Source organism: Perca flavescens, chromosome 14 (assembly GCF_004354835.1).
Source record: "Perca flavescens isolate YP-PL-M2 chromosome 14, PFLA_1.0, whole genome shotgun sequence".
NCBI lineage: Eukaryota > Metazoa > Chordata > Actinopteri > Perciformes > Percidae > Perca > Perca flavescens.
The window spans coordinates 21,923,477-21,939,994 of NC_041344.1; the positions used below are offsets into that span (position 1 = coordinate 21,923,477).

At 39.6% G+C, this 16,518-nt stretch overlaps 2 protein-coding genes across 3 annotated transcripts; both read left to right on the forward strand.

Annotated features, from left to right (window-relative positions):
* The first annotated feature begins 1,570 nt into the window (after positions 1-1,570).
* On the forward strand, positions 1,571-9,296 carry LOC114568779 (gasdermin-E). 2 transcript variants are annotated; one of them, XM_028598429.1, is made up of 10 exons: positions 1,571-1,860; positions 3,680-3,918; positions 4,161-4,353; positions 4,676-4,844; positions 5,219-5,339; positions 5,903-6,037; positions 7,120-7,241; positions 7,356-7,539; positions 7,634-7,704; positions 7,979-9,296. In XM_028598429.1, the coding sequence occupies exons 2-10, from the start codon at positions 3,708-3,710 to the stop codon at positions 8,210-8,212; spliced, it is 1,440 nt and encodes a 479-aa protein (XP_028454230.1). In that variant the 5' UTR covers positions 1,571-1,860; positions 3,680-3,707; the 3' UTR covers positions 8,213-9,296. The 2 variants fall into 2 exon arrangements, with proteins under 2 accessions (XP_028454230.1, XP_028454231.1); XM_028598430.1 differs by having other exon boundaries at positions 1,571-1,824.
* Positions 9,297-10,587: 1,291 nt separating this feature from the next.
* On the forward strand, positions 10,588-15,143 carry nup42 (nucleoporin 42). The gene is made up of 8 exons (XM_028597469.1): positions 10,588-10,832; positions 11,596-11,712; positions 11,930-12,110; positions 12,229-12,317; positions 12,407-12,483; positions 12,724-12,810; positions 12,938-13,040; positions 14,022-15,143. Exons 1-8 carry the CDS (start codon positions 10,736-10,738, stop codon positions 14,540-14,542), a joined length of 1,272 nt encoding a protein of 423 aa, XP_028453270.1. The 5' UTR covers positions 10,588-10,735; the 3' UTR covers positions 14,543-15,143.
* The last annotated feature ends 1,375 nt before the right edge of the window (positions 15,144-16,518 follow it).

Below are 16,518 nucleotides of genomic sequence, written 5' to 3' on the forward strand. Positions count from 1 at the left end.
CTGTATCATCACAAAATCTATCACTGACTGGATCTGAATTCTCCAATTCCTACATGAACATGTTCTAAGTGATTTCACTCTAGAACCATGGAACATCCAGATGGATTCCATATGCAAATTAGATATTTTGTAAAGATGACATTTGTTTTTTTGATATTAAAGGATTCCAAAGCATTGCTGATGATCAAAAAAGACCACAATTTGACAATCATGATATATTTTTACTCTTGGCACAGATTTACTCATTTATCTACGTATATTCTATATTTTCCCCAAGCAACATTTTCATTTTTGGGATTTCTTTTAGCATTTTTTATCGCCACATTGCCAATTTTCTCATGCTTTTATCAGGGTCTGTTTTAGGCCTAGGTGAGCTATGCAGTTGACCCTCACCCTGCATATGAATGACGTCCAATATAAATGTAATCATAATAAGAACCAAAATGGGATAAGACTCATGACTGGAAAATGTGCCCAGGTGTGTCTTCAACTCAAGTCACATAGTCGTTCAGCTTCAATGAGTTGTTTTATGAGTTATATAACTTTGGAAAAGATAACTCTAAATAAAGTAAATATTGGATTTCTTAAATTAAGACATGAGACCACTTTAGGATGGTCTTAGTTATTTGCAATAGAGAGCAGGTATTTTAAAGTACATGTTCCTATTTTTCCCAACAATAAATGGTTGATATGGCATACTGCTTGATTTAAAAAAAAAAAAAAAAAAAATTATAATGCAATAGTAATACAGTAATACAAATAATATCTCTTGGAAGGGGGGTAATTGTGCTTAATGAGTACTTTTGATACTAATTTACACTTTGCTGATATACCTTTATATTAGTATTAGTAATATTAGTAAAACTTCTAAATACTTCTTCAACCACAAAATCCCAGGCAGCCTGTTAGAGTAATCTTGAACCAGCTATGACTCAATAGTGTTTGTGCATGTGTGCATCCATACCTCACGGTAACAAAGGACCGTTATCTCTACATATATGTGACAACTCCCTGTCAGCTTTTACAAAGTTACTACTTATCACCACTGGTCACAAAATACGCCCACCCACTCACACACACACACACACACACACACACACACACACACACACACACACACACACACACACACACACACACACAAACACATTCTTCTAGTCCGAGCTAAATCTGACTCCCCACATATTATACATGTACCAACAATTTGCGTGACTAAAAGTATGATGTTTCATCCATGCGCCAAAGTTAGAATTTCAGGAGTTTCCTTCGTAATTTCTAGGGGAAAAAAAAGCTTTAATTATTTCACTTCGTCATTTTATGTTGTGTTCCAGCTGGTGGCGATGTATAACCCCACCCCTAACCCTAACCCTGCTGGTTTAACCCAAACAAGCACAGTAGCAGCAGAATGCTGCAAAAAATGAAATTTATTTAAAAATATGAATATAAATATAAAAAAAATGAATTAATTAATAAGGAATCATTTGCAAGCCTTTCGTCTCTCTATGTACGGCCACAGACACACATATACCATATGATCATAATTAACTCTCCAGTGAAAGTGGGAGGGGAGGAAGCGTTCGATGTACTTCTCTGTGTGAAGTGGATAACCGTCCACATCTCTGACCGAACACTGCTGCTGAGACTGATATCAAGGTTTTCCTCTACTTACGGCCTATACTAGTTTTATAATATAACTTAGGCTACACTGTGAGCGGAGTGTCATAGAGGACTATTTCGGTCCGCGTCTGGACAACTTCTACTTTTACGCATTGCAACATCGGTGGCATTCCAGGAGTAACAACTCGACGGGACGGAGCTCTGAACGTACGACGTTTCATCTTGTTTATACACTACTTTGAGGTAAAAGACAACTTCAGTTATTATCGATTCATTTATCTATGTTTTTGGGTGACAGAAAACCAGTAGGGGTTTCTGTTCTCAGTCTAGTCTAATTAGGTATGGTTGTCCTGTCAGAACATGTTTCTTTCCCCTTTATTTTTTTGACTCATGATTCCGAGTCAAGCGTCGCTGAGCCTCGTGAGCAGTTGATCTCACAGCGCAAACACGCGCAGCTCTCGGTTAACGGCAGTTAATACTATAAAGAGTGAGCTGCCGGGAAATACCCACGCGTGCAAGTGCGTGTGTGGTTGTGTATAACTTGTAGGCTATACACGTGGCAAGAATGTTGTGGGCAATCTTTAACTACCTATTTTTTTGTGTACCTTATTGCAAAGTGTTACCTGGCTTTTGTGGATACTGTTGGTTGTTTGCTTTATGGTGGTTAGCCCAACACCAGTGAAATGCAACCATAACCACGTGAACTATATGTTTAGTTAGAAATGTCCTCACATATTGAAAAGTTATTCCTATTATCATGTCTCTCTCTTTCTTTCTCTCTCTCTCTCTCTCTCTCTCTCTCTCTCTCTCTCTCTCTCTCTCTCTCTCTCTCTCAATCAATTAGCTTTATTGGCATGAACAAAGAAAACATGTTGTTGCCAAAGCAGTTTACAGAAAATACATATAGTACATATCACATATTAAATACATACAGTAGGTGTCACATATATTCTATACAGTGTCATAAACATACAACATACTACATTACAAATCAATTACATAACACAATGTAATACTTAACAGTTTTGTACAATCTTATAGTAGTGAGTCCCTCAGGTTGTGGCAGGCATACATATTTAGCTGCCAATGGGGCTGCTGTCCCTTCTCCTAGGAGGACTACCAGCTTCTCTTCTGATGTTAACATTGGGAAATGTGCTATTTTGTTGGCTATTTTTCCAAAGTGTAAGTCTCTTAGTGAATAGAATTTTTCACAGTGGAGGAGGAAGTGCATCTCTGTTTCTATTTTTCTCTCTGTTTCCTTGGTCCGCATTACACTAAACTATAAAATATTAAGAAACAGCATATTTGACCTTTTGGAATTCGAGTTTGGGGTTAGAGAAAGGTCCCCGCTGGCGTGACAACTCTTAAATAATTCAGAGCAAATGACTCAACAAACTGAAAACATGTCAAGGGGAGTTTACATTGTTTACATGTATAAGGTGAAGGTGTTCTTGGTTTCAATCAAAGGGGAAAAGTTAGGAGTTCTGACCTCTCCCCTGTTTCATATTTATTTCTTTAACTGACCTCTTTCTCTGTCTTCCAGCCAATGTTGCGTTCTTTTTGGTTAACGCTCACATTTTTCAATCTCTCTCTTCCCTTACAGCACAAACCCCTCTCAAGCCTGATTACTTTAAATATTTAGGCTATGGAATCTGAGCAGCAGAATTAGTGAGCCAGGGTATGTGTGTGTGTGTGTGTGTGTGTGTGTGTGTGTGTGTGTGTGTGTGTGTGTGTGTGTGTGTGTGTGTGTGTGTGTGTGTGTGTGTGTGTGTGTGTGTGTGTGCATATTTGTGGTCACACTGACATGATTAAAAAATTCAGGACTTCCTTTATGCCTTTCACATCAATGTTAGCTGTTTATTGAAGAGTCACAAACTCTATCTAGAGTGGAAAACTAGAATACCAACAACTTAGTGGTTTAGTAAGTTGGGTAAAAGCATACCAGGGCTCTGGTCTTTGCTCTCAGTGCCTTTAAGTGGACAAAATAAGCTCAAATTGAAAGCCTCTCTTCTCTTCTCTTCTCTTCTCTTCTCTTCTCTTCTCTTCTCTTCTCTTCTTCCAGCTGTCTGCAGTCCTCCTCTGCCGAAGTCATGTTTTCCAAAGCCACTGCCAACTTTGTCCGTCATATTGACCCCGAAGGAAGCCTCAAACACGTGTCCCGATTAAATGACTCAGATAAACTGGTTCCCATGGCACTAGTCGTCAAACGCAACCGCATGTGGTTCTGGCAGAGGCCTAAGTACCAACCAACAGATTTCACCCTCAGCAACTTGTTGCAAGGCGACGAGGTGCTCAGTCCTGGTATGTAGGTGTGCATTGTACACGTACTGTTTATGTTTGTTTTTTTTAAACATGCAAATTGGATAGAAATTGCTGAAGCTATATAAATGTAATATTTTATTTCCATGGCAGCTAACCTTTACTAAGACATATTCTTCCCAAAGTAGAGATCCCCCCACACACACACACACACACACACACACACACACACACACACACACACATACATCAATATATATGCTAAAACCCCCATGTGTTGTCAGACGTGTCCAAGACAGAATTTGTGACCTACGAGGGGACATATAGAGACAAACTGTCCGGGAAGCTGGACACCGAGGCTGGCTCTGTCAGAGCCACGCTGGAGGGCCAAGGAACTTCCAAGCTCCAATCATGTTTTGGCAAGCTGAAGAAAGAGGAACTGGATGTGAAGAAGCTGTTAAAAGACTCCAGCAGAAGGTGTTAAATAATTCCTTTTTATACTATTCGCACATTGTTACTAGTCAGCAGAAGGTGACAGGATGATGACTTCATTATGAATGAGATGAATACGCTACAAATGTAGTTTTTCACACCTCAGCAAACCACAAAGATTAATAGTGTCATCTTACGTAAATATACAGTACTGCACGCTTCTTGTGATTTGGATATCTGTTTCTAATGTGAATGCACTCATAGCTGATTGATACAATGACTAATAAATTACACCACCTAAATACTACACGCACATACAATACATTCCATTGCAGATTAAAAACCAAACAGTTTTTCTTTGCATCAGGCTGATAGACATGCAGCAACCACTGGTGCAGCAGCTGGAGAAGCGTGCTGACGTGCTGGCAGTGGTTAAGGAGAGGATCCTCACCGTCAACTCCTGCACCGTCACCCAGACCAAAAAGGATCAGTGCGCCTTTCAGGGCATGCTCGGACTAGTGGGGAGCTCTTTTAAGGTAGGTGTGTTGGTGGAGTTGAGTGTTTGTGTGTTTTAGGAATTTAACAAAACATACAAAATAGTTTGCTACATTTATAGTGTGATGACCAGTTCTGGTAAAATCAATCAACAATTAACTGGTTGGCTATGAGTTTTAAAGTAACATCTTAGTCAGATAGTTATTATTATTATTATTATTATTAACAATGTTAATAATGATTGAAGTTACTTGGTCAAATTCCTGTTCTGTTCCAGTTTAAATATCAGATCTTAAATCACCAGATTTCAAATCACAAAATGTATGTATGTGTGTGTGTGTGTGTGTGTGTGTGTGTGTGTGTGTGTGTGTGTGTGTGTGTGTGTGTGTGTGTGTGTGTGTGTGTGTGTTCTCAGGTGTGTGCGAAGGACAGCAACAACATTGAGGTGGACTCTGATGTTTCCTTGGAGATCCCCTCTGGTACAGTCATTGCATACAGCATCCTGGAACTGGAGATAAAGAAAAGTGGACACTTTAGTAAGTTTGTGTGTGTGTGTGTGTGTGTGTGTGTGTGTGTGTGTGTGTGTGTGTGTGTGTGTGTGTGTGTGTGTGTGTGTGTGTGTGTGTGTGTGTGTGTGTGTGTGTGTGTGTGTGTGTGTGTGTGTGTGTACTTGTGTGCGTGCGTGTGTCGGTACAGAGAGGCAAACTGAGATTGACGTGTTGTAAAAACCAATTTCTAGGTAGGAAAGTGTGAATCAGTGGTAAAGAATCAAAGTGGGGAGGTGGGGGCGGCGGGAGAGCTGAGCCGGAAGGCAAAGCTCTCCATCTACCGGTCAGTTTTTGTTCCTACCCTCACCTATGGTCATGAAGGCTGGGTCATGACCAAAAGAACTAGATCCTTGGTACAAGCGGCCGAAACGAGTTTTCTCAGGAGAGTGGCTGGCGTCTCCCTTGGAGATAGGGTGAGAAGCTCAGTCATCTGTGAGGAACTCGGAGTAGAGCCACTGCTCCTTTTTTTCCAGCTGAGGTGGTTTATCTGTGGGCTCATGCATCAATTTTACCGTACCTGTGTTATCTACGATGTTGTGTGCATTTTTTAGATATATGCCTACAGCCTGGATCAATAGGAGGCATTGAGGCAGACTCACTTGAGTCCTGGCCATCCCAGGATTCCTTGGACAAAGTCGACGGCAAGTGCAATGGGGAGAAAGTACCTTTGAGTGCACTGCAAAATGGTTTGTGTTCATTCATTCATACATTTGTCCAGTTACCCATTATGGAAAATAACAAGAACGTTTGGTTAACACTTCTCGTTTTGTGAGTAAGGGAAATGTTGTAAATCAGATAGGTTCCCCTTTTTTTTACCACAGATTGACTTGTGGATTCAACTGATTGTTAAATTAGCTCCGAAATATAGTTGGGCTGATCAGCCTCAGTAGCAATAATTGGAAATTAAACTATCTATAATATGAATAACCGTGGTATTATTGCATTTCTGCAGACTAAGGTATACTTCTTAGTGAAATTTATTTATCTGTCATCCTGTGATATTTTATAATTTTGCCAAAAAGTCAGCTTTCCATTCTCACAAAATGACAGTATAGTACAACCCTGTCCATTTTACACATCATTTGTTCCCAACTGAAAGTCAAAACATGAACGAAGTCATAGAGGGCACACCCCTGCCACGGTTACATAAATATAAATGCGCTATATTAATTGTTTAGACTGTCTGTCAATCTGCACGTGGATTTGGATCTGCTTCAAAATCAAGACAGTGATTTAAAAAAAAAACATGCAGATTTTTGGAGAATAAGACGATTTTCCAATGAAGTTTTGCAGAAATAAAACTGTGCAAAATTCCAAGTGAGTCAGTCTCATGACTGTGAGTTTTGCCTTTTTAAATGAGTCATTGAAATGTGGTTGTCATTGCATAATGTGTTTAAGAATTAAGTAATAGGTTGAGCCAACATGAACTCATTTACTATTTGTAGAAAAACAGAGTGGAATATCAAAAACACAAATGGGTATATAGATATTTATATGCCCAGTTTGGTGATTGAAAATAGTGAAAAAAAATGTATGTAGGCAGAAGTAGGCATGGCCTATATGGATAGACATTGGTATATTGAATTCAGGAGTTCAAATAAAATTGAATTTGAAGTTACAAGCAAAAACCTCCTCTTAACCATACCAATCAAACTGTAGTGCATCCATCATTTTAAAGGTGGATGACTGAGGCTAGTAGCAGCCACACTCTGTATGTTGGTGTAGAGTCAGTTTCAAATCTGATGCAGTGTCTCCTGGTCCTTTGCAGGATCACAGGAGATGGACCTCTCTCCTCTGGCAGAGCTCCCCCAGTTGACTCGATGTGTCTTGTTCAAGAGACTCCAAGAGACTCTGGGGGACAGAACTGCTCTGTCATATATGGAGTGTTTGGTGAGTGACACACTAACATTTAAAGACAGTATTGAGGCAAAAATCTGTGACACATTTTTTTTAATTTTCAGTTTTCTCCATTCCCCCTCCTCTCTGTGCCTGCATCTCCGATAGTTGGAGGAGTTGTGCAGTGGTGAAACACTCAGCATGGCCAAGCACAAAGAGCTGTCGGAGAGTCAAAGAAAATTATTGTCAGCCATACTGGACCGACCCGACACAGACAGTCACGCTGAGAACAGCCAGTGTGGTATTCCTTCCCATCTAAATGCAGCTCACCTGTTGGTCAGTGCCTTGGAAGGTAAGGGCAAACTCCAGACTAAGTGACCTACTTTTTTAAGGAAGTTGTTTGCTACAGTTTAACTTGCTGTGTTGTATATGTATTGTTTTTGTAGAGTTGCCTGATCCAACTCTAAGCCTCTTGAGCGAGAGCAGTGCTGATTTTCTGGAGGCCTTCGACGCACTGGTTAGTTTCATTTACTGCACACCACTTCTCGGTTGACTGTTACACATAATTTATTATTTATTGATTCTATAAGTGCAAAAAAAAGAAAATTGATTTTGCGTTGGAAGAATTTAAAGGAATAGTTGGACATTTTGGCAAAAACAGTTATTTGATTACTTGTCGAGATTTAGTTGAGAAGATTGATGCCACATGACTTTGCAATAAAGAGCTATTTATCTTTTTTTTTATCAATTTATCAATCTATCCATCCATTTATCTATGTCTTTCTCAACAGATGTGCATGTTAAAGAAGAGCAGCGAGCCTCTATCCATCCAGTGTCTTCCGGTCCCCCTGCAGGACAACCAGGCCTTCCAACTGGCAGAACAGCTGCTCAGCTCCACCAATGTGACGCTGAAGAGAGACAGCGACAGGCTGTGGATGGAGACGGGAGATGAAGCAGGAGTTCTCCCACTGGTCCTCTGTCTCAGCATACAGGGATTGTCCCTGCTGTGCAAAGGGCAAAAGTAGTGGTAGTGTCTGCATGTGCACTTTCTTTCTTTTTCGTGGAGTATATTCGGTTTATTTCTTTTTTTATTGTAAAGTTTATTGGGACTAGGAAAATAAGTATTTTTCATATGTTTACTATTCATACAGTATCATAAAGAAATTGCTATTATTTTATTGTTTCATTTTATATTTTTATTACTTTATTTATGAGGTTCGGGCACCTTACATAAATCTGTCCAACAAATTGTTATCGTTTTGTATAAATCCAGTTATATTATTTTTTATTCATAAACTTTCAGCTCAATATTAAAATGTGTCTGCATCAATAGGTTGAAATAATTATCTGACCCCCAGATCCACTGGATCTACTGTAAATGCATAGTGGTTAAACTGAATTTTTAGCTCAAGAAATCTTTAACTACAGTAGATTTCACATTTTTTTATTAACAACAAAATGTCAAATGTGATGCATGCCAAGAGTATACAACATTGCTAACATTTATACAACTATGCAGAATGCTGAAAACTGTGTTGCACTATTCTGGTTCTATTCTATTGAGGCTGCATTTTATTGCTGCTGCTGCAACTAATCAAAAATATTTGCTAGTTCATTCATCAAAAAAACTATATATTTAACATTCCCTGAAATACTGGCATTGTATACCAAAAAGCTACATTTAGTTAAAATATATGTATTGATGTCTCATACGTCTTCATACAGGAAGCTGTACAGTTTTATGAAGCTGCCTTTGCCATGTACTTACTGCCTCTTGCCTATTTTGTCTGTTAACATTGTAATTTATTGTTGATTGGAAAAAAACATGTTTTACTTACATTTTTAAAAAATCTCTGCATTTAGCTCTCTGTATCATTGCTACATTGCTGCTAAGTGTATCATTTTGTCTTACAAAAATAAAACTTTTATATTGCATGGACAGTATCTACCGAAGATGAAGAAATGTAACGCAAAATGAAGAATTGTATTAATCTTTCCTGGAAATATTTAAGGACATTTTTTACTTTTGATGTTAACTCAATGTGCTCTGTGTCGAAAAGCAATAACATAATGAACTTCATTATATTGTTATTAAAAATCTTTCTTCATTTTAAGATTCATATTTTCGATCTCAGGCAGCATTTTGTCTGATATTGTCAACATATTCATTATTATACATTGTGTGGCGTTGGAATAAATTTGTAATGAGCAATTGCATGACAAGCCTAAGACAATTTCTTAGACAAGTTTTTTATATATACCAGACATACCATACTCACCTCTGTACAAGGGTGTGTATGCTTTGTACTCCTACATGGTACACACACAGGAGTTTTTTACTTATGGCTGATTAGACCTTTTCTCAGTACAGTTTGTGTTCACAGACCATTAAAGGTGCACTGTTGCTGCACCTGTTAGGGTGGGATGACTCACACCATTTTATTATTACTTCATGCACCCAAGTACAAGTTCACTGGGTGCACTAAGCCAGCAAGGCTGGATTACCTGCATTTGTTTGAAATTTACAAATTTGCCACCAAAGGTAAACTGCATTATTACCTTATCCTTTGGCCCTGTGTTGTAGAGGCAGATGTCTAATCTGATTTTAAGTTTCTATTATTGTCACATGTGGCATATTCTTAAGTAAAAATGTATTTAATCAAATTACAACAAATTAATGAATGATGAATTTCACTGTACATAGAGGTTCTGGTCTCTGGGTATAAAAAGCAAAGCTGTTACTGTATGTAGGCTATAATCTACTGTGTACTATCAATTTGATGGGAATTTAAAGACATGTTTGTATAGCCTAAACATACAGAGGGGGGGTAGGTGTGTGGTGTGGGCGCATTAGGGGTCCAACAGTACATTTTTGCCCTGGGGGCCCCCTAACTGGTTAATCCGGCCATGCTAGAAAGGGTGTTTGTACAGTAAAACTGGCAGCTGTGAGTGTAGTGTTTGGTGACCTCAGGGAACTTCCAGCCTAGCTCTGTTTAATTTAAGAAGTCTAGTCAGCCAGAATAATTGCAAACACCTGTGTGGATGTACAGGATGCTCAAAGCACGTTAGTACTGTCTAGTACTATTTTAAGATTCCCCCCCTTCTTTAAAGAATAGAACAATATTTTTGGACTGAAAAATACTTTCTTATTAAGCTACAAGCCTATGAAGCAGTCAGATCATTTGTAGTTTGATAATCACATTGTGTATCTTCTGTGGAGTGATGTATGACCTTTGATACATTTGACAGTGTATGATCCGATGAAGCTAAAATCAAATCAGCAAAAATCCCTGCTCCTAAAAAAATTCTGTTCAATGAAGGAAAAGTTTTCTGATGCAAAACAGCTGTGGCCTAATAAACGCCCTGGCTTAATCAACTACCACGTGGGGTCGCTGTTGCAGTTAACGCGTTGGGAGCGATGACGTAAAACTCCTGCGACTCCAGTCTCGTGAGTCGCACGAAAACAATCAATTGGGCCGAGTGTGCGAGCAATATTCGCTAGCCCTGCTCACAAACGTTACGTTTGAAACAACCGACACCGCGTGAAAATGACAGTGTGCAATTTTTTTCTTCAGGGCCGTTGTCGTTACGGCGATAAATGTTGGAATGAGCACCCGACCGGAGGAAACAGAGGAGGAGGTGGAGGTGGAGGAGGAGGTGGAGGATACAACAACAACAACAACAACCGCTCTTCTGCTCAGCATCGAGGAGGAGGTGGAGGTAACGTCCTGGAGAAATACGTTTAGCTAACGTTACACTTGTTAGAGTATTTCTCTAACTGGTCTCTTGTATGTAAAACTCAGCGTTGGCTAGTTAACTAGCATAGTTAACTAACTAACGTTACCAAGCAGAATTGACTTACTATAGGGAGGTTAACTTTAGCTAGCTAGTTTCTGAGTATTTGTGGAAAAACTAATCGGTATCGTTAAACTATTTAGGAACTTAATCTCAACTAATTTATATAATTAAGATTAAACAAAATATTAAACGCCTCAGTTTAGCTAGCTAGTACAATTGAACAGCTCCACAATCACTCTAGCTACATTCTGCAAAGTGACCAGGAAGTTGATTCAACGATTCTTTTTTTTGAAAAACAACAGTTTATACAACAAAACAAAAGTTTTAACAAAAAACAACATTATAACCTCCACTGATGCGGGGTTTAATACATGACCGTTCTAGCCCTGCATTAAATTTAGCTAAGTGTATCTAATAAAGTCACAGCTGAAATGCAATTTATTTGTACACTGTATCAGCGTCAGCCGTCCTGTACCTGTGTCATACATACAGAGTAGACCGAAGTGGCAGTAGTAGAATTACAATATGGACAAATGGAATGATTTTAATGGTTTAACATCAACCCTTTTCGTCTAAACATTGACTTGTATTGGTGTGCATGTTGTTTCAGGGTTTGGAAACAGAGTTTGGGTGAATCCTTCCCAGCAAAAAGGAGGCTATATCCAGCCTTCATCTTTCTCCTCTCATGGAACTGAGGAGTGGGGTCGAGGAGGAGGAGGAGGAGGCGGTGGAGCTGACTGGGGCCGAGGAGGAGGAGGGGAGGGGGTGGAGCTGACTGGGGCCGAGGAGGGGGAGGCGGTGGAGCTGACTGGGGCAGAGGAGGAGGAGGAGGGGAGGAGGAGGGAATGACTGGGGCCGAGGAGGAGGAGGAGGAGGAGGAGGAGGAGGAGGAGGAGGAGGAGGAGGAGGAGGAGGAGGAGGAGGGAATGATTGGGGCCGGGGAGGGGGAGGGAATGACTGGGGCCGAGGAGGAGGAGGGAGAAGAGATAACATGAAGAGCTCCGAATACGACTACTCTTCTCAAAACAAATTTTCAGCCCTTGGTACTCCCAGTACCTTTGACAGGGGAGGAAGAGGAGGAGCACAACAGGTGCCAGCTGGTGAGGAAGATGATGACAAAAAACTGTGAGTCTGCTTGAATTTTTTTATTTTTATATATATATTTTTTTAAAGTTGTGCAGCATTGAAATGAATGTCGTCATAAGGAATTCATTTATGTGATGTCTGTCTCACGATCACCCAGGGAGATTATTCAGATGGACATGGATATTTGGGAGAGTTCAGGGCAGTGGGGCTTTTCGTGTTATTCCAGCTTCAAGACATCTTTATCTGGTCTGTATCAAAGACACATTTAATTACATGATTTCCGTTGTTATTTGTTGACACTAGACCTGATCATGTTTGATATTTCTTGTCTACAGGTTTCACCGATCTCTCCCCAGAAGAGCTCAGGCTGGAGTATTACTCTACAAGAGCTTCAGGAGATCTGCAGAGCTATGTAAGTGTTCCTCATTAATGTAATTCCTAATAATGGCTTCAGGCCAATTAGAAAATGAAAAGGATACCTTCTTTTTTTTTTTTTTTTAAGATACTCTTGGATGCATGGATAAAAGTTAAATTTTTTTTCTTTCTAATAAGATGATACATGACATCTCAATGTTTGATCTTAAAATTAGTCTAGGTTTGTTTGTGTCTAAAATGTGTAAGAGTCTAAGAAACTCCCATTTCATGTGTTTAGGTCAATGGTATCAATCAGTTGCTCAACCAGTGGAGAAGCAGAGTCCAGGAACTGAAGGTTATGAATCCAGCCACCCGCGCAGCTTTGGTGAGAGACACACACACACACACAGTAACTGTAACAGTGCTTCCATCTATTTTTATGAATTACCTTCTTTTTTCTTTTCTCTTTTTTTAAACGTGAACATGCTTTGATTTATTTTCTTTCCATGCAGCTTGCAGAGATAAACAACCCAGCACCTCAGGCATCTTCAACTGGCTTTGGTTCTGCAACAGTGACTGGATTTGGATTGTCTACACCCAGCGTGGAAAGCAAAGGTGAAGATTGATTGAAGCACTGCTTCATTAAAACAGTAGAGGTTTAAAGCAATAGTTGAACATTTTGGGAAATTGTTTGGGATCAAAGGATGCGCCTGCTCCCGGCCAAGAAATAGTCTGGCAAATAATTCCTTGTTTTAAAAAAACAAAACAAAAAAAAACAGAAATTGTTGTATTTTCACTTTGCCTTTTTGTATGGATAAAAAAGTGTTACACATAGTGAGACACACCGATTATTGGCTTAGTGTGTCTCGGGCTTGTTTCCAGTCTTTGTGCTAAGCTAACTAGCCGACTGCTGGCTATTGAGTTCATTGACTGTAAATAAAGATGGACTTCACTTCCTCCCACTGTACAAAAGTGAAGTATGTATGTGTGTGTGTGTGTATATATATATATATATATATATATATATATATATATATATATATATATATATATATATATATATATATATATATATATATATATATATATGAATATATGAATGACTAATCTTGAGTCAATCATGACGTTTCATCCTGGTTTTATAGCATCAAAAAGCTAACTTCAAAGAAATGAACACTTGAACAAACATCAGTGTGGTAAGAACTGCCTAAAATGACCGAAAACCTTTTTGGGAAACATTTATTTTGTGCAATTTGATTCTTTAGTTTGGCCCATGTCCCATTGGCTAACATGGAGGGGGTAGAGTTTATGACCTGTACTGCAGTCAGCCACCAGGGCGATCAAGATGTTTTGGCTTCACTTATACAGTCTATGCATCAACCACTGCTAGTCATATTCAACAGACAGATATGAGAGTGGCATCCTCTCACTTTCTGCAAGAAGGAACTATTGCTTTAAAGTATCCCTCATCTCTCATGAATACAATGCTTGAGCAGATGCTTTTACTACATGTCCTGTCTGAATATGCTGATCAGATAATCAAATCCATACTAGCCATTGCTCCTGTGTTAATTCTAAATATTTCTGACCATATAGGCTTTGGGGCTCCAGCACCGGCCCAGGCCAACACTTTCAGCTTTGCTGCTCCAAGTGGTGGATTTGGTTCCTCAGCGGCACCATCTTCAACAGGTTTTGGCAGTGCCTTAGCAGCTCCGACACAACCTCCCTCTGGGTTTGGATCCTCCACTGCAGCCTCGTCTGCTCTTTCTGCTTCTTCTTTCTCCTTTACTGCTCTGACCACCGACAAGCCAGCAGCCACTTCAGGATTTGGCTCTGCCTCGGGGTTCTCCACCGGCGGAGGATTCGGGAGCGGTTTTGGTGCTGAAGCACCTGCTGCAGCAGGAAGCGGCAGTAGTTTTGGACGGGCGAGTGGAGGGTTTGGGACAACCCCTGCTCCAGCTGCAGCAGGAGCCGGGTCTGCCGGTCAGGCATTGGACAGTCTTTTTTCAAATGAGAGCAATATGACTCCAGAGGAACTTAATCAGTTCAAGGCTAAGAGGTTCACTCTCGGCCAGATTCCTTTAAAGCCTCCCCCAGCTAACATGCTAGTGGTGTGATGCTCTAGGGAAACGATTCACACGATTTTTAAAATAAAGAAATAATTTATACAAAGTTAAGATTTTCTTCTGCATAGAGCTTCTGTTTAAACCAAACTCGTATACTTTTTAAGATATGGCTAATGTTTAAATACTTAAGATCAATTCTGACAGGGAAAAATCTCTATGGTTCCATTTAATATTTTTGTGTAAATGCATGGCATGATTTATGTACAGTTGTACAATACACAGTACATATTTTTAGATGTCTTTTGTCATATAGTATAAGTGCTATTTTCAGAATTGTTCTGAATCTATTTGCCCATTTTACTTTTTCCCATTTGTTGAGATGCTGACAGTAAACTGATCAGTTGATGAGCAAAGTTTCTGAAAGTTTATTAGCATGATTGTGTTTGAACATGATCTACAGTATATTACAAAACAAATGTGCCTTAAACTTGGTTGGAAACTTTTATCTGCACAAAACTCTTGCAACAATTCAGGCATATTGTCCTCTTACCTAGAAATGTATTTCACAGAATGCTTCATTGTAGAATAAAAGAGTATCCTCTGGTAAATATACTGTAATCTTATCTTAATAAATATCTGCATTTATAACAGCTGTAATTGCACAACTTGACCAGGAGAGGGTGACAGAATATAAGCAAGAAGAAAATCGATCATCCTTGTAACATAGTAAAGCACAAACACAGTAGGAAAGTGTAAATAGCTACGTGACTTGGAAGTAACTTGAAAATAAGGTAATTTGCTGCCTCAGGCTGCTTATTATTCTCCCTCTGTTTGTTTTTACTCGCATTGTAATGTGACACTATTGTAACAATGGAAGCCAGGCCCATCACTCTAAAACTGTCCATCCACACCAGTTTGCAGGCCTACATCCACTAAAAGAGAGTAATGTGTGGTAGTGCATGGATGGCAGTGAGTGAGTAAGCTATTCAATACGTATTCATTAGGTGTTGAACACCCGTTGGGACCACAAGTAGAGGAAGACAGCGACAAAGAGACAGCAATAAGCCATTCTGCTGCAATAGGGGCTACGACTCTGCTGACTGGAGCATATTTTCAGCTGACAGGGAGTTTGTGATATCGGCAAGAGGTGAAACTGAGTTGGAGCTGCCTCCTGTGTGCGTGTGCGTGTGTGTGTGCGTCTGTGTGTGTGTGTGTGTGTGTGTGTGTGTGAGAAATCATCCTCAATCGATATCTCATGGTTAGGTCAAAGATATTGTGCAGATAAGAAATACAATTTTATGCATGTAAAAGGCAACACAACTAACTGCCAGCAACAGTGTGAAACATAGGCTAGTAATTTTCTCTCCTACTTCTCAGTCTGTCAGCACTAACCTCTCACCCAATCCCTGCTAGCAGATAACACATAAATAATTCAACAGTTAAATGAACGATTGAAAAAGAGATCTCATGAAAAGGCACTTGCACACTTGTTTCAGTGAAACCTGTTTAAATTTGCCACCCGGTGACTTAATTAAATACATCTAACTGAGAAATATGGGCATTTGTGAATCCTTGTCTCCCCAACAGCAAAATAAAGAAGATTTAATCACTAACTGCTGCTGCGTCAAATTGCCAGCCTGCCTGTGTTTATGTAATGTATGCGTTAGCAGGGCAATATTAAAGATGAGGAATGAGTGTGTGGTTGCATGCACGTGCGCGCACACACACACACACACAGCTAGAAACTTGAATATTATCACTCTAGAGTACATTAAGACCTCTATATGGTTTATGGTGCAACTAAAGGAATGATTAAATTTCCCTCATTTGACATGTGTTTAATAGCAATGAATATAATGTATGAATGCAGTCCCTTCCTCCTCCAGTTCAGTATTCCTGTGAGAGAGCCTGAATTTTAAGAAATTACATTTACGTGGAAATGGACACACAAACAGACACATATAAATACCTCTTTTAATCCCCAACCTGCCCCACCCTCCTGTGAAATCATAGCTTACACAAACCCG

Coding starts and splice junctions, on each gene's coding strand:
- nup42 (XM_028597469.1), top strand. CDS start 10,736: ATGACAGTGTGCAATTTTTTTCTTCAGGGCCGTTGTCGTTACGGCGAT. Junction 12,111..12,228: donor GAAGATGATGACAAAAAACT/GTGAGTCTGCTT, acceptor ACGATCACCCAG/GGAGATTATTCAGATGGACA. Junction 13,041..14,021: donor ACCCAGCGTGGAAAGCAAAG/GTGAAGATTGAT, acceptor CTGACCATATAG/GCTTTGGGGCTCCAGCACCG.
- LOC114568779 (XM_028598429.1), top strand. CDS start 3,708: ATGTTTTCCAAAGCCACTGCCAACTTTGTCCGTCATATTGACCCCGAA. Junction 6,038..7,119: donor TTTGAGTGCACTGCAAAATG/GTTTGTGTTCAT, acceptor GGTCCTTTGCAG/GATCACAGGAGATGGACCTC. Junction 7,705..7,978: donor TGGAGGCCTTCGACGCACTG/GTTAGTTTCATT, acceptor CTTTCTCAACAG/ATGTGCATGTTAAAGAAGAG.